The 22,185-nt window shown below is 34.9% G+C and overlaps 1 protein-coding gene across 1 annotated transcript in view; it reads right to left on the bottom strand.

Moving 5' to 3' along the window:
* TADA1 (transcriptional adaptor 1) overlaps positions 1-22,185 on the bottom strand; it is a 29,939-nt gene continuing 7,754 nt past the window's right edge. Inside the window, exons 3-8 of the mRNA XM_039348965.1 lie at positions 20,438-20,503; positions 9,966-10,063; positions 5,265-5,474; positions 3,598-3,749; positions 1,886-2,048; positions 1-671 (exon numbers count right to left, since the gene is read on the bottom strand). Of these exons, the coding sequence (XP_039204899.1) occupies positions 519-671; positions 1,886-2,048; positions 3,598-3,749; positions 5,265-5,474; positions 9,966-10,063; positions 20,438-20,503 (842 nt within the window). The 3' untranslated portion in view covers positions 1-518. The remainder of the gene's footprint in view (positions 672-1,885; positions 2,049-3,597; positions 3,750-5,264; positions 5,475-9,965; positions 10,064-20,437; positions 20,504-22,185) is intronic.

Below are 22,185 nucleotides of genomic sequence, written 5' to 3'. Positions count from 1 at the left end.
TTTTTATAATTGAAAATTGTCTTGCAACAAAGTTTATTTTAATGAATCAGGACTTCTCCAATATGTAATAAATCCAAATTATACAATTACCAACAAAACAATGTTTTGTTCAGTATATTTACAATGTATATGTTTGTAAAAACAACCCAAAGCAGTAGCTTAGATGACTTACGTATCTGGCAACTGTAGGAACTTTATCTTTTCCCTGCAGATATTGACAGAGCATCATCTTATATATTAAGGACAGAATAAAAACAAAAATGTAGTTTTTGCTGCAATATCCATTTTCCAATGGAACAGAAAGATGTTTCAGAATTAATGATATTCAGTTTGTTCAAAGTTATCAGCAAAGTAGTCAATCTTCTAAGCAGTCAAGGCTTTGTTTTACCCTTAAATGCTCTTCAGTTTGAGTCATATTTCCATGGGAAACATGTTCACGCTTCTGCGCTCATAAAATAACACAAATGTTGAGATTCTAAAGTCAAAATGCCAGACCAAAGTCAGCACTGGAAACAATCTTAGCACATTAGGAGGCCTTCCTTTGCAGCCAACATCTGCCGATGGATTTTGTCTTGCTGAAGCTCCTCGTGGTTTGGATGCCAGAGTTTCAGAATGATCCTTTCAATGTTGAGGGCATAAACAGTATGGGCAGGGACCACTTCCCGGTGGATCTGCAAGTACACAAGTGAAAATCTTACTGGCCACAAATTATTATCTTAAATGTCCACATTCACAAATAGTAACTAGTGATCATATGTTCATAGATGTACAGCATATAACCTTGTAATAAACAGATGGGGGAGGGAAACAGATGAACATTTTGGATATCTAATATTATTATTAACACAGAAGCATTTCAAGCAAATCAATGAACCTTTCTCACTTGCTTCCTCAGGCTCACCTGATCTCAATGAGACATTAGTTAACTGCCCAGAGGAAAAAGAGGGGAAATTATTTAGAGCATACAAAACAAACATCAGGAGCTGCAGTAGAGTAATTGTATAATTGATAGGCAATGTTACAGGGGGAGATCAGTGCTAGAATTTTCCATATTAGCCCCAAATAATCACATTTACTTTATTGGGCCAAACAATATAGAGCATTATACCAGTCTTTCCAGAATGTATCTGGATACAAATGGAGTTCACTGGTATAGATACATATTTTATATGGCAGATGCTTTGCATAACATGACTTAATTTTTCAAGAAATGTATCCACATTTCTTTACAGTTCATAATTTAGATTGAATTGTAATACATTACAAATATCATGCAAACATTATACAATATGAATATCAGTATAACTAGGTTTGAAAATTTCTCTCTTCCAGTAAAACCTGAAATTTATAAAAAAAAACTAGCTAAGTGACGACTATCAGAGGTATCCGGAATATTGTTTATTAATTTGTTATAACTGTTTTGAAAATGTGATTTACAAATTTGAATTGAATTATGTTCTTATTGAGATTAAAGTTATGTTACTTCTAGACAATTCACTATGCTATGTTCTTGTAAAATACCATGAAGCTATTTAAGAATAAATAGAAAACAAGCTACCGTAAATGCTGGGTACAAGGCGACCCGGCGTATAAGACGACCCCCATCTTTATAGCCCGGCCGCATTCCTAGAACGTCGTCTTATACACCGGAAACTACCAGTATTTCCGGCGTATAAGACGACTCGGCGTATAAGACGACCCCCGTCTTTGGTGCCGATTTCAGCGCTCGCGGAAGTCGCCTTATACGCCGGCATTTACGGTATTTATTTTCTTTCTGGCTATTCTTTCCTATACCCCCATTATTTGGAAGTAACTTCTTAGTCGAAGAACATCTCCATCAGGAGAGTAGCAACTGAAATTAAAATACGTAATCTGTGAAAGTTACCTGCAGTGCCTCAAAGAGATCATACATGTTCACTGGGGACAGAGTTGCTGGTGAGGTGTCCCCAGAACAGGCCAAAAGGAGGGCTGCTTGTTGCTCTGCATCGTCAGGTGGTAGATGGGAAGCGAGGTTTTGACCAGGTGGGGGAGCCAAGCAGGTAGGAGGGCTAGGAAAAGGAACAAGTTGGAGAAAAATGGATTTGGCATCCTATGATGGGAAAAAGAAGAGTCCACTTTTATTCTTCTTCCCATTGCTGGCTCAGGTTCTGTTCTGAATATCAGAAATGTGAATTCGCATATAGCCCCCAGCAGGTCACTTGAAGGTCATGTGCAACTTCTGGTCTGAATAATGTTGTATAAGATTAGGCTACATTTGGATAAAAATGAAACTTTGGAATAGCATTTAGTGATAGCATTTTTCAGGGCTTTTTTTCTCATAGAACACCCAGAACGGAGTTCTGGCACCTTTTTGGGATGGAACCCTGTAGGGTAGGCAAGGCGGGTTGTATGATGTGTGTGAGTTCCGGCACCTTTTTTTTTTTTTTTTATAGAAAAAAAGCACTGGCATTTTTCAACAAAACCTAAAGCAAATATTATGCACACTATGAAAATATTTACAATTATCAAAATGGTATGAAGGTTAGGGATAACCTACAGTAGGTCAGTGATGGCAAACCTTTTAGAGACTGAGTGCCCAAATTGCAACCCAAAACCCACTTATGTATCATTGGGTACCAGGTGAGCGTGGCCCATTGGGTGGGCATGGCTGCAGTGGTAACGGTAGACTGGGTGGGACTAAAAAGTTCAATCAATCAATTCCAACTTTGCGAGATCTTTTTTTTTCCTGCGAGAAGTTGAAATTGATTGATTGAATTTTTTTTTTTTTTTTTTTTTTGCACATGGCAGCGGAGGCCTAAAGTGAAAAGGTTTTATAAAACCCAGCTGAAGTCCTAGGACTGGGGCAATGGCACGCATGCCCACAGAGAGGGCTCTCTGTGCCACCTGTGGCACGCGTGTCATAGGTTCGCCACCATGGATCTAGGTTATGGTTCCTTATCTATGCACAAAACCAAGTGATCTAAAATAAATAATACAAAAATTAAAAGGTAGGAAATATAGTACCTAATTCAGGAGAAGCATAACTTTTCTTCATGATTATATAATTCAAAGGCAATAGCACTTAAACTTTTATACCACTCCATAGTGTTTTACAGCCCTCTCTAAGCAGTTTACACAGTCAGCATATTGCCCCCAACAATCTGGGTCCTCATTTTACTGACCTTAGAAAGATAGAAGGCCCATCAGGATCAAGCTCCAGGCTGTGGGCAGAGTTGTCCTGAAAAAATGCATTCTAACCACTGCACCACCAGGCTCTTTATGAAATATAACGTGTGATAATACTTGGTCCAACAGCACAAATGTATAACAAAAGTTTTACAAACCCCAAAACAAAGAGCAACTGTAACATTAATATACAAAATATTGCAGCAGAACTAGATTTAAATCTATAGTTCATCTTTTATATTACCTGCATGACTATTGGTTTCCCAATAAATACGGTCCCAGAAAATTTGTTGCTTAGTAAGTAATGCCTAGATTGGTCAATTTCTCATTTTTTCAAAACTTCTGAATATTAGGACATGTAGGTGTTTCTGTTAAAAGTTTCATATTCTCAACTTCTCTCTTATGCTGCATTAGTATTAAGCAAATCCTTACCACTCAGTTAAGTTATTGTAAGCAATGACACTATTCTTCAGATACGGCTGTGGATTGACATTGCTTCCAAAGGCATATTTGAAGTGACCGTCCCTCACACGGTAAGCCTTTCTTCTTGATATTACAGAGCTAAGGATATCCTTAAGATGCTTCTGCAGAGAAAGAAATGTCTATTTATTGCTTGCAAAAAAAAACAACCTCCTGAAGTATACAGTGTTGCCAAGCATATTAACCAATGCTTATACTATGAAGATTGCAACATAAAGGCCACTGCATGGATTCCTCCTTGCTTCTGGTCATCAATCTGGAATCCTTGCCTATCCCCAGGTATAGCTCCACTGTGAAAGCCCTTTATTTGGATGATGGCTTGCTCTCATTTAACCTCTGGACACCCATCTTGTTCCCTTAGATCTATAAGATCCAACTATAGTCAATGAGGTACTCAAGTTGACTCAAAAGGTGATTCTGTCAAGTGTCCAACTAGCAACAACCTGCATGCGAGGAGCTAATAAAAGACGTTGCAAAGAACTAAATATACAAATATTTGTGGATTAAATTTGTCTGAATCCTGCAATCAAAAAACACAGACAAAATCTATGTTTTGCAGATTTTATTCATTTGTGGGAAACTTACATTGGTAAGGTAAATAATTTAGCAAGAATATGTTGTCAGAAATTCTAAATGTCAAAATTATTAACTCCTGCACCTGGAAACAAGTGAGAATTAAGAATGGCCACATCTCTTTCTTCTTATTTGCCTCTTTCAAGAATAAAGGAAGAGAGGTGACATCAAGGTTCTGGTCAGAACATCAAGAGGTGCTAAACCAGCAACATAGTCTGTCATCTCTTTCTTAGCCTCCAGGGGTCATTTCCAAAAGTCCTTGAAGAAATTTTCCAGAATTATTCATTTTGATGAAAAAGTTAGATGGGCCCCTTCAAACTGTACATTTCACATATGAATAGAAAAGACAGGTGATATCATCACATAACATTTTTTTGGATTCTGCATTCTGCAGAGTGTTGTTATAACAGAGTCAGTCTGATATAGTGGTTAAGGTGTTGGCCTAAAAAGCAGGATATTGAGTTTTAATCCTGCCTTAGGTGTGAAAACCAGCTGAGTGACTCTAAGCCAGCTGTCTAATAAATAAACTAAAAAAAAGTTCTTTTAAAAGGTTATATGAGGCACTGTCGTTCTCTAAGATTCTGAATTGTAAGTAAGAGGAAATAAATCACAAAATAAAGAAGCCATAGGGGAAAAGAGCTTGTCTGTTTATAATATTGATCTCAACTGAACTTCAGATAAAGCATAAAGTGATAAAAACAAAAACTTTCTTTAAAAGCAAAAATAAAATTTCCCAAGAAAACAGACAGGCAAATCAAATTTAAGTTAGCCCATACTTTTGTTCCTTAAATAGTGCAATCTTACTTTGCCTACATATTCTTACAACAAGAAAGTATTCAATCATGGCCATATGTGGAAAACAAATCCCCCAAATTAATATTAATAAGCAGACAAAATAGTTTTCATAGGTCTGTTTTCTTGTAATATGTATATTCTTTTTGCTCATATTTTTAGAAAGGCAGATAATCAATGCTAAACTTCACATCATATACAAGGTACTGTATCTGAGTATTCATGACTAGAATTGTCATTGTGTGCAATCTCACCTCTACGGCATAGACAACAACTGTAACTGCTTCTTCAGTGACATTATCCAAGCCATGCTCAAAAGCAGTGACAATCATCCTTCCCTCGAGTTGGCCCCAAGTGGGAAGCATCATTGTGTGTGAACAAAGCTTCAGGTCATCATCTTCCTGGGGATCTTTCGCCACAAACTGCTGAGCTCCAGACAAGGGATTCTGGGGCTGGAACCGGTGCTGTAAAAAAACAAACGAACAAACAAAAGGTTCCATTATCTCTAGACAACAACATTCAGAATCAAAATGTTGTGACCTCCGGTGAAGATGGCCAGCTGACAATACGCCCAGGAAGGGCTCTCTGGGACTCCCTCTGGACTGTCGCTTTTTCAATTTACTAACAGAAGGAATTGCCTTTCCTTTAGTTTATATGACTCTCCTGGGTTAGGAAGAGTTCCAGAATCACCCCATAAGATCCTCCATACAGCAACTGTCTGCAAGGTAGCTTCAGGAGTTGTCCTTTGGAGTGAGTTGGTGAACAGCTGGGCGGGCGGAGCTCCTATCATTTTGTTGGTGAAAAAGCAGTCATTTTGGAATTTACTTTTCAAACAGACAACAAGTTGTGCCTTTCTTTTTTTAATCACTTTTAGGGATTATTATTTTTCTTAAACTAAAAGACGGTCTCTTCAGTCACAGCCTGTTATTCCTTTTTGAAGATGAGCCATTTGGCGGCCTTCTTTATTGTTAAATGACAAAAAAGAGGGCTACTGAAGGCAAGCTAAAATAAGGAAGCGTGGAGTATCTTTTTTTAAAATTTTGATGGAGAAAGTTGTGAATTTTATTTTAGTGTTTTTAAGTAATTTGTAGCTTGGTCTGCTCTGATATGAGGGGGCTAAAACCTTCTGATTTTTATGAATTCTGATTGGTCAGCAATTCTTAAGTAACTTACAAAAAATCTACTTTGACCACAAGAGAGCGCTAAGAAGATGGCGCATGGACTTAAGCAAATCATCAGAGGTGTGTTTGAAAAATTCTTTATAGATCAACTGTGTTCTAAGAATGTTATAAAAACTACTCAAATTGCTTCAGAGATGCAATTATATGTAGAAAATTACCAAACCACTGAGCAATTTCACAAGCAGCTGACAATGCAAAGTACTCAACTGCAATTTTGAAATATAAACCTGTCATCAAACTTTATTATGATAATTTAAGTATAAACCTCACAACACAATTGAAAGAAGAGTACCGAGAAAATCTGCAACTTTTAAGAGGACAAGTTTGGGATTTTTTCTTCATGCATATTAATAAGGTTGAGAAATCCTTGAGAAAAAGAGAAGTTTATAATTACTTTATAGACATTTTAGAGAAGAAAAAGATTTTATTTTATGAAGACAAGCTGGAAAGAATGACTTAAACTTAATGAGTTAATTGGAATTAGGATGGATTTTTCTCAGTCTGATATATATAATTTTTATATTTTATATTTATATGTATTTATGTTTATAAGTTTTAATGTAAAGTGAGGTTTAATGAAAGTGCGTTTTTTCTTTATATACTGTATAATGCTTACGTAATTCCTAAAGCTTTTAAAATATTATTGAAAGTATATTTGAAAGTATGTATATTAAGAGGAAGTTTAAAAAAGGTGTATTAAAATTTATTGATGTTATAAATATTCTTAAAGAAAAGTTTAGCGTTGGGAGTGATTTAAATTTAATGAGTTAATTGGAGTTAGTTGGATTTTTATTGGCTTGATCCATGTAATCGGAAGAAAGCTTTAATGTAGTTTTGTGTTTTGTTTGTGCTTATAAAGAGGGTTTGAAAAAAATTATTTCATATATAATAAGTAATTTGTAAAGCTTATAAAATATTACTGAAAATGAATTTTAAAATATGTATGTTAAGAGGAAGTTGAAAAAAGATGTACTAGAACTTATTGATTATAAAAATGTTTTTAAAGAAAAAATTAGTGTTTTAAAATGGATTTTAAAAAGGTGTTTTTTTCCCTTTAAGATTAAAGAATCTGAAAGATTAATTTTGTTAATATAAATGATGATAGTTTATAAAGATTAATAAGTGCAATTACACACACATACACACACACACACACATATATATGTATTTCCACAGCAAGGAAGAAAAAGCAGAGATGGTTAAATTGATTGCTTTATTTGAAGAATATATCTAATTATGTTTCTATTTGGAAATTGTTTCTGGATTTTGTGCTTGTGATTGGAAAAAAGTGAAACTTTGATTTTGGTTTTGCCAATTAGATAGATTAGTTGCTATAGAAATGGCTAGTATAGACCAATATGTAAAAGTAAGAAGTTGAGCCTATAATATTGCTATATTCTTCTGTGCTAAAAGAGAGTCGGAAGTCAACGCCTTTTCTTTCTTTTCTTTTTCTCCCCTTCTACCTCACATTTTCTCTTCCCTTTCCTTTTTTCCTCTTCCCCTTCCCCTTATTTTTATTTTCCTTTGTATTTTATATTTTGATAAACTAACAAATTTATAAATAGGAAAATGCTATGTCATTTGTATGTACTGATTATCACTCAGCTATGGCCTAAAATTAAAAAATAATCATTTTTATATTAGATTTCATTACAGTACCCCTCATGATGCTAATCTGGACTAGGCAGATTTTTTTATTATCTTCACTAAAACAAATCTGAAACAGTAATTAAAATTCAGTTTCTACCCTTTATGATAATGGTTTTAATGCCTTGAAACTAAACAGAGAGATAACAGAAATAATTAAATCAGAGTCATCTCTGATGAAATAGGTGGCACATAAATTATAAATAAATAGATAAATAAATAAATAAAATCACTATAATGCTACTTTAGTGCCCAATTCCTCTTGCATAGCCATTCCCTGCCCAACTAGAAAAACTTAAATATTTTATACAATTACAGAAACACAAAGAAATGATGTACTGTATTTACCATATTTGGGCCTTTGGGCCATAAAATACTCATAATAATGTCATCAGGTGCTGCCAGAAGATAGAACGATTGCAAATAACAGCATGACAAACTAACAACAATGATGCATTGGAGTATCTGCAAGATACCATTTGCCTGCAAACAAGAACTAGTAGGAGCACAAAATAGACAAGAGTTATAGAAAATGAAGAAGTGCTCTGGGACCTTAAAATTCAGATCGACAACACCCCAGACTTAATAATTGTTAATCAAAAAGACAAAAAGTCTGGATAGTGGATGTTACAGTACCTGGAGACAAGCAGAATAGAAGAGGAAGGATGGATAAAATCACAAACTAGAAAGACCTGCAAATAGCAGTAGATCAACTGTGGTCAAAGAAAGCAAAGATAGCATTAAAAGTAGTAGGCATCTTGGGTGCAATCCCAAAATATCTGGAGCACCACTGGAACACCATTGGCACTGACAAAATCACCAACAGTCCATTGTAAAAGGCAGCTTTACTTGGAACAGCTTACATCCTATGATGTACCTTTAAAAACCTTGAAGTCTATCGATTTGATTCCTTCCTGTGCCTTGCAAGAATTTACCAGGGAAGTTGGGTGTACTTGTGTATGCTTAGATTCCTTTCTTTCCTCCTCTACTGCCAGCTGCTGTTCTGGGGGAGATTCAAAAGGAAAGCCTCTGTCTCCCTCTTCTCTATTTTATCTCAATGGGAGAGAAATTGTCTGTAGTCAGGAATTTAGTCACCTAATCCTTCTAAGTTCCCCTTTAGAGATAAAACAGTTTAGTCTATGGGTTCTCACCAAAGTAAAGGCCCCTGCTTCACAAGGGTTTTGTCTAAGCAGTTTTGAAAGGGATCAAAGTGATTAGACAACCTTCCTAGCTCTAAACAACAAACAAACCAAAAAGGTGGGCAGGAAAGGAATAAAAGTTTGCTGTCCTGTCCACTATCCTCTGTGGTGCAGAATTCAACCAACCTAGACTGCTCTAAGAAGGTATGGGCAACCAACATCCATATTATTGCCACTGCCCAATGGACAAGTCTATGCAGCCACTAAGAGTCAAGTTTGATCTATGGATCCTAGTCTAGATCTGAAAAAATGAAGGGAATTCACTCAATTCTACCCTAAATTCTGGAAGACATCATTCATAGATTAATCAAAAGAAACCATGATGGAAAAAACCTGGAACTTTGAAGTAATAATGTTCTGAAACTCCCTGCCTAAAATTACCATCTAGCTCTCATCACATTTAAAAGCATTTGCAAGTTTTGGTTAAAATCACTTTACTTTTTGCAAATGTTAATGCTTGTTAGATTACTCTATCTGTTCCCACTATAGCTACAAATTTCGTTAATTTTATTGCCATTCATTTAATTTATATGCTGTCATGAACATTTGCATGGGATAAAACAAGTCTCAGTTTTAATGCCATCTTCCTTATCTTTTTTATTACCATTCAGATCATTGTAAAAGTCTTTCACATTTTTCTGAAAGTCTTTCAGTGACTTACATTAAATAAGAGAAATAAAGGTATGCAAATATTTCTGGCTGTGCTACAACCTAGGGCATCATTGCATATGTGCTATGTGGCTGTTGTCCAAATTAGAAGCAATGTACTTTATTACTCGTGCTTTCCCATACTCTACTCTGTACTGGTAAAGAGGGAAAATTGGAAAGTGTAACAAATGCTTGTGGGCGTACCAGGTATTCTGGTGTGATAACAAGGACCCTGAAATGGAACTGCTATGTGTTTCCAATTCTTATAAGAATAACTTACATCAAACTTCTGCCGAACCGAAGAAAACTTTTTCTTCCCTTTAGGCTTGCCAGGTTTTGGTGCAGAACCTCCTGTCCAAGGCAGAGAGCCAGCACCTTCTGAAATTAAGAAACAGAGAAAAACATAAAAGTTTTATAATTAGTACATTACCAAATCATGCCCTCCCCAATTTAAGTATATCTTAGCTGTTTCCATTTCGCAAGCCATCTCTCTCTTAATCTACCCATTTCTTATCTTATCTTAATTGCAAGTTAGATATTCTCATTTTCATTCCAGGTGACTCAACAATGACATTTTAAACTGTACTTAACGTGATGTTTTCTATCAGACAGAGCTAATGACCAAGTACATTAAAAAAATCAGCAGCACGGTATCTCTTTGAAGTCATGTATTTTAGGCTACATTTTTCAGTAAACCTTTAAAATATATCCTATTTATATTAGAGGGACTATAACTGATTATAATACCTACAAACAAAATAGCAATTATAAAACAGCTTTTCTTGATTTGATCCACTGGGGAGAGTTAAGTTCTAGTTCATCCTCAGTCATCGAAGTTCACTGGGTGACTTTGGGCCAGCCATTGTCTCAGCCCAGCCTACTTACAAGAGTGTTGTTGGCTGCCTTGAGCTATATATGCCACTTTGATCCTGAACAAAAAAGCAGGATATTAAAAATTTAGCTAACTAAGAATTAATTAAATGCAGTAAGGAAATTTATTGATAAGTAAAATTACAAATAAAATCAGATTCAGATTATTTAACGGAAAACTTGGGAAATGATCACTGTAATTAACAATCATCCTCCTTCCTCTTTCAATGCAATTCTGCTGATAAGTACGTTAAGCAATTCCTCTGCACTGGTGGCTAAGGAACCAGGCATTTAGAAACCAGGGGACTGTGAGTTCTAGTACCAGTTTGGTCTAGTCTAGCCATGAAAGCCAACTGGATGATGTCAGGCCAGTCACTTTCACTGCACCCAACTCACCACACAGGATTGTTGTTGTGGGGAAAATCAGAGTAGGAAGTAGTGTTAGATATGTTCATGACCCTGAGTTATTTATAAAAATAATAGAAGTAAAATATAAAAGAAAAAAATAAACATTTGGATGAAAGTCCAAAATCCAGCTGTAACAGAATAGGCTTATTATAGTCTGCCTTCTTTGGGGCTGCAGTACTTTCTAGACAAGAAAATAAGACATCACGGATTGGTGCTTTCCTATTCATAAACACGATTAAGGCAAAACAATGAAAGTGCCACGTTTGAGCCACTTTCAGGTGGCTAAAGTGAAAGCAAAGAATTCCAAAAGAATCAATAAAATTGCAAACATCTTTATATAAATCTATGGGGTGACAGCACTGAAATACTATGTATAATTCAGATGATTAATCTTCTAAAAATATACTGCAGTTAAAAATCCTTGTTCAATTCAAATAATAAAGGAAATTCCCTCAGAGGAAATACTGAGGAAGAAATGTAGTTTACAGCAGAAGTTCTCAAACTGTATTTTAATATGGGGGGGGAGAAATGCAGGTTGCATATTTGTTAAGCAAACATTACATGCATATATACAGAGAAAATGCAGAGATATTCTGCTGTGTTTTTCATGAAATCCTTATAACACACAAAATGCACATTCAGGAATTCAAAGTAGTATTTATAAATCTCCTTCCCCTTATTTTTCCCAATTACACCCCTATGAGGTCTAAGAGCAAAGTCTTCCACAACCACCTACTCTCGTCTGATTTGGATCTTCAGATATCATTATGCCTTACTATGTGTTACTATTTATCAGATTTATATGGTACCTAGCTTTTGTCTGTCAGCTCAAGATCCCATATATTGGTGTATCTCCCCTTATCCCTAGGAAAATGCTAAGAATTCAGTTGATCAGACAGGTGGCCCAGAGTCACCCATTAAGCTCTTTAGGCAAGTAAAAGCTTGAAAGTCAAGTCCCCTGATATATAGATTCATATACAATTCAGTCATAGAGAGAATTGTATAGTTTTGATTCTTTTCCCAGTAAAAGTTTGTATTGTGCAACGAATGTATTAGCATTTCTTAGGTACTGCTACCTCCAATATTCTGTATTTGTTAGCCTTGGGAAAAATGAGTGAAAAGGATACTCATGAGATTTCTCTTTCCTAACTGAGCAATTAGGAAATCAGCAATAATTCTCTTACGTAACAATATACACCCTATTTGCTAATTCAGTTAGTTAGTGAGTCCACAAATATTGAAATAGCCTTTATCATTTGTCCTTGGCAAAGACAACAATCCATATAGAGAGGCAGTATCAGAACCAATATTTCAAACTATCAAAGACAGCAAAATATCTTGCAGGTTCCAGAAATATTCATCTATTGTATGCTTAAGTAAATTTTATGGCCCATGGTTGCAGTAATACACTTGAAAAGGTAGCAGCAACATCACTGAAAGCCTCAATGAGATGTTGTGAATTGCAAAAGCCTCATACTAAACAGCCTTCAAATATTTACATTGTAGATTGCCATTTTTATTGTTATGGAGCAGAGGTTTATTCAAACCTTCTGCCTATGATGGAGGCAGAAAGTTTCAAGATGACAGAGATTGGGGGGGGGGGTAGCAATGGGGAACCTCAGCATTCAAAGCAGATATTTAACAACAACACTGTTTTCTCTTCCAGTACCTAATAAAGAATATTATAATTTGGCTGCATAAAAACATCATTTATTCCAGATGAATACAACTGAGCCATAATTAAACAGTTTATCTGTTTTTCTAGGGCAAAATAGTGCTACTCATACCCAAAACGTATTAACTCTCTCAGATCCAATAGCTTAATTTTCATTTTTGAAAAAAATGCATCATTTTCTTTGTGGGTCCCCCCCCCCTTAAGGATGAAGTAAACCATCTGTTCATATTTAGTGTATCCTTTATAGTTTGTATCAAGTTTTCGTACTGGATTTCTAGTGAGCTGTCTGTCCATTGTGAACTATACTGGTACAAAAACTGCACATTGCCAAGGGATAACATTCATGATCAGATAATTAGTATGAGTAGAGAAATTTATACTTCTTCATGCATCTTTAATTCTTATTCTAGTGAGACTCAGAAACAGTTTTACAAATTAATATAGCATTCACAGGAGTTATCAGGAAATCCTAGACATCAACTGTTTCCTTATTTCAGAAGATACATTTCTATATAATTTAGTCATTAAGGACACAATGTTTGATGTTTAGTATTACCTGAAAGGAACCACACATTTAGATGTGAGGCAGAGGTAGAAAATTTATATTACATGCCTTTTCACCAAAGGTGAACAGAAAAAGTTAACAATAAAGAAAGAGTGATACACGAGTAGTATTTTTATTATGGAATTACTGGAGCACTATCTCTAGTCTTCTGATGCTAGATGCCTAATTCTCCAGCACTTCTATGAGAAATAATCCAAGTTTTAGAAATATATTATTAGTTTTAAGATATTAGAATAATGGCTTCCGGTGGATCTGCCGCGCGATGGCGGCTACTTTGTAGCCGTCCTCCTGGGTAAGTGTAAGAATCGCTATGAACAGCAGACATCAGCTGTTCAGCGGTTCAAAACCCCCTCCCGGGCAAAGGGGGGGGCAGAGAGTTGTCTGAATAGTGGTAGAGCCTCTTATGCACCCCCCAAGTTTTTTGGGGGGGGGGGTGAAAAGAGTGCTCCCACGGAGTTCAGACTGTCTCCGCTTCCCAGCTGCTTTTGTCCTTAGGGACAAAACAAGCCGCTGCAACCACCTCCGTGATTAAAGCGAACTGGTGAGTTTTTTTTTATAAACGGACAGAGCTGAGTAGAGGATTTAGTTTTTGCTTTCTTTGATTTATTTGGATTTTAAGTTTCAAGACTTGTTTTTACTTTTATACTCCCTCTTTTTATTTTTTTTTTCCCTTTGTTGAAAGGGAAAGTAAAATGGCGATCAGCAAGCCTCTCGGTGTTTTTTTTTTTTTTTTTCGGAAGCTAGAATGGTGACCAGCAGGCTTTTTGGTGTTTCTTTTTTTCCCTTTCCTTTTTTCTTTTTTGTTTTTTTTATGATTGGAATGGAGTGTTAGCATTATTATTTTTGTTTAATTTTCGTGTTTTGTTTTTTGTACTTTTCGGTACTTTTAAAAAATGGAATGGATTTTTTCTATTTAATTATTTTTTTTCTTCTCCTTTTTCTTTTTTTTTGGACTCCTTTCTTTTTATCATAATGATCCCCTCTTGAAGGATTTTTTTTTTTGAATTTATGGAGTTAATTTCTTATTTTTTTGCTTAATTCTTGCAATTTTTAAGAAGGAGTAAAGTTTTTTTAAGATGGCTCCAAAGCGTCCAGTAATCTCTACAGCTTCCAAGGTGGCTTCTTCTTCGGTGTTATCATCAGGGCAACAACCTAAATTAATAGCTTCACCTTCTTCCTTGCCACAGTCAATAATGGTGAAGGACTTGCAAGATATGATGGGGGATGTTATACTTCAAATTAGGGGAGAAATGAAAGAGATTTTAGAGGAAAATAATAAGACTTTGAGGCAAGAGATAGTTTTGACTTTAAAAGGAGTTGCCTCTGTTCTTGAAAAGTTGAACTCTCGTGTAGAAGAGGTAGTAGAAAAAGTGGAATTGATGGAGGAAAAATTTGAAACTATGGAAAAAGAGATGAAAAACTTTCAAGATGAGATTCTTATGCTTCAATATAAACAAATGGAATATGCCTTAAGAATCAGAGGTTTACATGATTCTGTGCAAGGAGATTTGAGAGAGATGGTGGCAAAGGACTTTGCTGTGATTCTGAATAGAGAAGAAGAGGAAATACTTAGTGGAATTGATCAGACATTTAGAGTTAACTCTGTGGTGGCAGAGCAAAAGAATTTGCCAAGAGATGTGGTAATTTACTTTGGGAAAAGATCCCTGCGCAATGAAATTATACAAGCTTTTTATAAGAAGAGGTTTCAAATTGCTTCACAAGATGTTATAATTTTAAAGGAGATCCCACCAAAAATTTTAAGAAGAAGAAAGGAGTTTGCTTTTTTAGCAGACGAACTTAAAAAGAGACAAATTTTGTTTAGATGGGATGTTCCGACTGGAATGGTGGTGAGCTACCTGGGGATACGTTATAGTCTTAATACTGTTTCTAAAGCAAAAGATTTTTATACTTCGGTCCTGGGGGTATGCTCATCGTCACCTACCATGTTTAAAGCTTTGGAAGAAAAAAAGGCAGAATTGCAGTCAGAAGTGCTTAGATTTATGAAAATTGGGAAACTTCAGTTTGAGGGGCCTCAACAATTAGAGATGGAGGAGCAGAAGACAACCTGTGCAACATATAATTGTAAAGAAAAGGATCAACAGAAGAAGTTTAAGGAAGTTCCACAAGTATTGGTTCCTGAATCTGCGGGAGAAGTAGGATTTATAAATTCTTTGGAGCAACCTTTAATGCCAGAATTGCAGTCTGAAGAGCCTATATTAATTAAAAATGGGAGGCCTCAACAAGTAGAGATGGAGGAGCAGAAGATAACCTGTGCAACATATAACTGTAAAGAAAAGGATCAACAGAAGAAGCTCAAGGAAGTTCCACAAGAGATGAAAGACCAGAAGACAACTTGTCCAACATATAAACGTAAAGAAAAGAAGGTTGAGGAAGCTTCACAGGTATTGGTTCCTGAGACTTGTGCAACATATAAATGTAAAGAAAAAGTAACATATAAATGTAAAGAGAAAGACCAACAGAAGAAGGAGGTTGAGGAAACTTCACAGGTATTGGTTCCTGAGTTTGTGGGAGAACCAGGACTTACAAATTTTTTGGAGTGACCTTCAAGGGCAGATTTTAACGCATTCTTTCGATGCTTATGGGCAAGAGAGACTGATAAGGATTGTGTTTATAGTGGAAGCAACCGGCTATTGGACATTATGGAGACTGAATGAAAATTTTAGATAAGAAGTTTAAGTTTAAGTATTTTGTTTAGGTATTTAGAAGATTATTGAGATTGCGGGAGAAGTAAGATTTATAATGTTTTTGGAAAATGTCTTAAGTAATGTTTAAATATGTGTTCTGGGATAATAATATAAGTATGACATGAAAAGGTTTAGAGTATATTATAAAATGATGGATAATAATATAAATGATATGAAAAGGGTCTAGAGTATACCATAGTTTGTTTAAAAATTGGTTTCTTTTTTATTATTATTATTATTATTATTCTTAAGAGAAGTTAATTTGTTTAATTAAATTTTAGATAAGAAGTTTAAATATAAGTATTTAGTTTAATTAATTAAATGAGTATCCAGTCCTAATGGTATAATGAATGTTTATATGCTTATTTTTGTGTTTTAGAGTAAAGAAAGAGGGAGATTAGATTAGATTTTATAATGTAGGTATAGATATTTAAAGAAAGTAATGTTTAAATTGGTGTTTTGGTGATTCTTTATAGAATGATGGGTAATAATATAACTACAATATTAGAAAAGATTTAGAGTATATCATAATATGTGTCTAAAGCTTGTAATTATTATCTTTTAGAGAAGACAATTTGTTTAATTTAAGGTATTTAGATTTGTTCAGGATTTATATGTGTTTTAATTTTTTTTATCTCTTATCTTTTTTGAAAAATTTTAATTAAGCCTGTACTCAGCTCTGGGAAGGTTGAGGGAGGGTATGGGAGGTTTGGGGAGAAGGGGGAGGGTATGGGAGGGTGGGGGGTTTGGGGAAGGGATTTATTTTGTAAAATTCAAAAACTTTCAATAAAAAAAAAGATATTAGAATAATATAAATCAGAGTTTTGTTCAGCAGATTATTCTAGGAAAGCAAAAAGATTCAGACACATAAGGTAAGATATTATTCGCAACATTCTATTTTTTTATTAATCTAGCTGCACACTGGGCTTTGAGTTCCTCAAAACCACATTTTCTTATGTTGGTTCTGAACTGTAACCTGGATCTATCTTTTTTTATTTTGGTATGCTTCAAAAATGGTTCCAGTTACTAAGGTTACTAGAGGTCATCTTTAGAAGGGTTTTGCTCTAAGAGAACATAAATGTTCTAAATAAAAAAAAAATCCTAGGACAACTGGAAAATGAAGTTTTGCTCTATGGAGGTTGTACTGCTAATTCTCTTAGGTTTTTGCCAAACGTGTCTTTAGAATAGCTTCTCCTGCTCCTAAATGCACTGCTTTGTCGTCCCTATGCACCTCCTGCAAAGCACTTGTTCACCTTATACAGACACTAAGATGAATATATTGTCTGTAATTATATAAACATTATCTGTATTAAATCATTAGCACCACAAATATTTCTATGGAAATCGTATCATTTCAAAGTTCTACCTGGAAATTTCTGACTCTGGGTTACACATGCCTGTGATACAAGAGTTGCAATATCCTAATCTAACAGCCTCTTTGTGTACTAAAGGTGTAGCGTGGATTGAGCAATATCACTTTGGTATGGCATGTCCACTGTTACCTTCCACCTACAACTAAAATGGGTGTGTCAGTTACACCAGAAGCTGGCAAAGCAATTTCAAGGGACTGATAGTGCTATTATGTGGAAACTATGCAAGTATGGCTTCCTTTTTTCTGCATATTCTCTTTAAAAAAAATAGCGTTGCTGCTAGAGGCCTGAAGACTACCTACACTTAAGGGGGAGCTTATACAGTATATAGTCATGTGAACAAGTAAGTTCACCCCATGTAAAGTTTGTTTCTTTTTAACATATGTGGACATATGCTATTTTATCTTTATTCAAGCAGTATATGACTAATTGACAGAAAGTATGAAAATTGACTTGCAATAGTAGCAAATATATGTAGCTCGGGTGTAGGATAAGAGTGAAGGTTCGTCTTCTGGACTTGTGAGTTTCCAAACATTTCATTACCAGGCTAGGTAAAATCTTCAATGGCATTTAGGAGAAAACTGACTTTCAATAATTTATTCAACAAAAATAAACAGATATTCTATTTTCTTTTGTAGAAAAAAGAAGTACACCCTTGGCTCTAATAATTGGTTTTGTCCCCTTTGGCAAGAATAATACCTCAAGTAGGCCTTTCTTTATAATGGTCTAACAATCTCTGACTTCAACTAGAATTTTTTCCCTCTGCTTCATGCTGAATTTTCTTCAGCTATGTGATGTCTCAGGAGTTTCTTGCATGCACAGCACATTTCAAAGCACCCCTACCAATTTAATGAGATTTAGATCCAGGCTTTAATTTAACCATTCTAGAAAAAAAAAAGTCCCCCCCCCCAGCCACTCCTTGATGGATTTAACAGAATGTTGAGGTCATTGTCATGTTGCAAGGTCCACTTTCCATTAAGCTTCAACCTTCTAGCAGAAAGTCTCTCATTATCTTCCAACACCCTGTAGTACAATGAAGAATTTGTAGTAGATTCTTTGATAGTGAACTATTGAGATCATCATGCAGCAAAGCAGCCTCAAACCATAATATTTCCACCATGCTTTATAGCTGTTAACAGGTTCTTCTGGTCTTTGGTTTTTGCCAAACATGTCTTCAAAAATTACTGGCAAATAACTGTAATCTTGCCTCATCATTGTTTCAGCAGTCCTGATCTTTGCTAGATCTACAGCAAAATTTACACAGGTAGCTCTTGACTTACAACAGTTCATTTACTGGCTGTTCAAAGTTACAATGGCACTGGAAAAAGTAACTTGTGACCATTTTTCCCACTTACAACCATTGCAACCATGTCTATGGTCATGTGATCAAAATCCAGATGCATGGCAATTGATTCATATTTATGATGGTTGCAATGATGTGACCACCTTTTCTGACAAGCAAAGTCAATGGGGAAGACAGATGCACATAACAACCATGTTACTAACTTAACATGTGCAGTGATTCACTTAACAACTATGCCAAGCAAAGTTGTAAATGGAGGAAACTCACTTAACAAATGTCTCATTTAGCAACAGAAATTTTGGGCTCAATTGGGGTCTAAGTCAAGGACTACCTGTACTTGTCCTGATACAGCAAAGGTCTCCCATGTAGATCTAATTTACACCACTTCTTTCTAATGGTAGACTTATGCACTTTGACATCAATAGTAAAGAGAGATATCTGTAGATCTTGTGATGAAATTCTAGAGTTCTTAGAGACTTTTAAGCCAAGTTGGCAGTTGTTTGAAATCTTTTATACTTGTAGCTGATTTTCTGGACAGTGGAATGATTGGTGACCAATTGTTTGGCAATCTTTTTAAACCCGTTCCCAGATCCTGAAGGCTTCAGAGAGCTCTTTTCAATTTAGCCATAGTGATACCACACCCTTCAAAAACAAAGAGTAAATGAAACTAAATGTTTTGAGGTTTCAGTAAAACGGGTTCCTCCCGGATATTCTTTAACCATGTTCTAATCATTAGCCCTGACCTGATTCTAATTTCAGGTATTTGAGGTAATGATAAAGATGGGGTATCCTTTCTTTCTACATGCAAAATTTGCATTTATATTTATTTAAATTACACAATGGAGTACAAAAAATGTAGTCAATTGATATGTTCAAAGAGCTGTATTTTGAAATATGTTGAAAAAGTCAAACATTTTAATGGAGTGTACTTTTTAACATGACTGTAACTTTAGATATGTTATTACGTTTCTACATGTTTATTCAGCTTTCCGCTTTGTTTCTGAGAGATCCAAGGAAACAAGACCAATATATTCATCTTGTCAAACTTACTAATCAGCCTGTTCACCACATTAAGCAGGACACACGAATATCCTCTATGGCTGACGTATCAGGACAGTTTTGCCATTGTCAGCAATGGGGTGGGCACGGCTTCAACATGATGCATCTGGCCCGTGGGCCGGCAGTTTGATACCCCTGCTGTGTGGCTTCAATCCTTGTTCCAGTTCAGTTTTTTTTGTTTTAACAAAAGTTCAAGGCAGTAATTTGAAGATAGCCATTGCAACAGATGTGTCATGTGTAGTGTTAAGTGACTGTATTCAGAAGGTCTAAACTCTTATAACAGAAATAAAAAAAACTGGGAAGAGTCAGGGGCTGCAATTCAATGTGTTCATAGGCCAGGGGGCCACAAAAAGCTCTCATGTTACCAGAAGGGGCAACCAGATTTTTCTGGCCCATCTTTATATTTTGGGGAACTGAGACCGGAAATCAGAGTGAGAGATATCTAGAATAGAAACTGCTTCTATTCTCACCCTGAGCCGAGTCCAACCTGAAAAAATAGTCTGAAATTTCTGTTTTAATGTAATGAGGGATACGTGGGTAAAATTTAATAATGAGAACATTGTTTGTTCCCATTTCCATCTTAAAATCCAAAATACATGTGAAAAAAACAACACTGACACTGATCAATTTCTGGAAAGTGAAAAAGCACTATAAAGCTAAATATCTTAAAATGATACAGATGAACTTTTTAAAATGTGACTCAATACTCAATACAGCATGAAATGAACATTAGAATTACCATAAGTGAAACACACTATAAGTCTCTCAATACAGATGTAAAATAATTAGTGGCTTACCTGGTGCAGAAACTAAGATCTGACATCGTGTAAGAATAGCTAGCAAGAAGTCATTGTGAAAATGGACTGCCAAAATAAAAGACATGATCTGCATTACAATTATGACAATAATTTTTTTTTTTTTTTTTATTGAAATTTTTCAAAAGTTTTACAAATAAAAATCCACCCCCCCCTCCCCAACCACCCCACCCCCCCCCCGACTTCCCAGAACTGAATATAGGATTATTTAACAAATATTTTAAAAATAACATTTGCAATTTATAAAATAATTAATAATAATAATAAAAATCACAGTAATAATATATATAGAAATAATATACATAACATAAACTTTAAAATGAATAATATATACTAAAAAAGAAAAAAAATAAAAAATAAAAAGAGAAGAGAGAGAGAGAAAGAAGAAAGAAGAAAGTGGACGAAAAATAAAGCATATATATATATAAAAAAAAAAAATATATGAATAATAATACATTAAAAATGTATATATATAAAAAAGAAAAAGAAGAAAGAAAGAAAGAAAAAACAATCATTACAAATTATAAAAAGGCTAAATAATATTTTTCCATATCCAAATTATGTTGTATAAAATTTATCCATTTTTCCCATACCGCAAAAAATTTTTCTTGAGATTGCTCCTTTAAGAAAGCCGAAATCTTTGCCATTTCTGCCAAATACGAAACTTTATGAAACCATTCTTGTAAAGTAGGCAAAGATTCCTTCTTCCAATATTGTCCTATTAACAACCTAGCGGCTGTAATCAAATTTAACATCAATATAACCTCCTTAGCATCACAGTCAATAACAATACCTAGTAAAAATAATTGCGGAGTAAATTTTACCCTTCTTTTAAAAATTCTTTGAATATTCCACCATATCTTAATCCAAAAAGCTTTTATATGCTTACACGTCCACCAAATATGGTAATAGGTAGCATCCAAATATCCACATCTCCAGCATTTCGGCTGTAGATTAGGGTACATAATGGACATTTTCTTTGGGTCAAGGTGCCATCTATAAAACATCTTATAAAAATTCTCTCTTAAATTTTGCGCTTGTGTGAATTTAACATTTCTTATCCAAATAAGTTCCCAAGTATCCATTGAAATCGTTTCACCAATATTCTGTGCCCATTTAATCATACAATCTTTAACTAGTTCAAGTTCTGAATCTAATTCCACTAAAACCCCATAAACTCTCTTAATATGGGTTGGCCTTTGATCTCTTACTTGTTTTAAAAAAATTCCATCTTCTCTAAGCCAGCCCATTTTACAATCCATCTTCCATCTATCCACTATTTGTCTATATTGGAACCATGAATAAGTTAAGTTTTCATGTGTTAATTCTTCCAAAGATTTTAACTGCCAGTCTTGGCCATCCCATCTTAATAACTGTACGTAAGAGACCTTGTCCATATTTACCCCTTTCCTTATACCTTCTATGGCATGCCGAGGTATAGCCCATAATGGTATTTTGAAGTCACTTTTATAATACTTTCTCCACACTCTTAGCAAAGAGTTTCTTATAATATGAGACTTAAAAACCCAATCCACTTTTTTATTAAATATTAAATAGGCATGCCATCCAAAAAATAGGTCCCAGCCTTCCAAATGAAGTATTTCTGTATTTGTTAAATTCACCCAATCGCTAATCAATGTCAATACTACAGCATCATAATACAATTTCATATTTGGTACCTTGAGTCCACCTCTCTCACGAAAATCTTGCATTATTTTAAGTTTCACCCT

Source organism: Crotalus tigris, unplaced genomic scaffold (genome assembly GCF_016545835.1).
Source record: "Crotalus tigris isolate CLP2741 ecotype Arizona unplaced genomic scaffold, ASM1654583v1 scf7180000018217.1405312, whole genome shotgun sequence".
Classification (NCBI taxonomy): domain Eukaryota; kingdom Metazoa; phylum Chordata; class Lepidosauria; order Squamata; family Viperidae; genus Crotalus; species Crotalus tigris.
The sequence above is the reverse complement of the archived record's forward strand: the minus strand, read 5'-3'. Positions and strand labels throughout refer to the sequence as shown.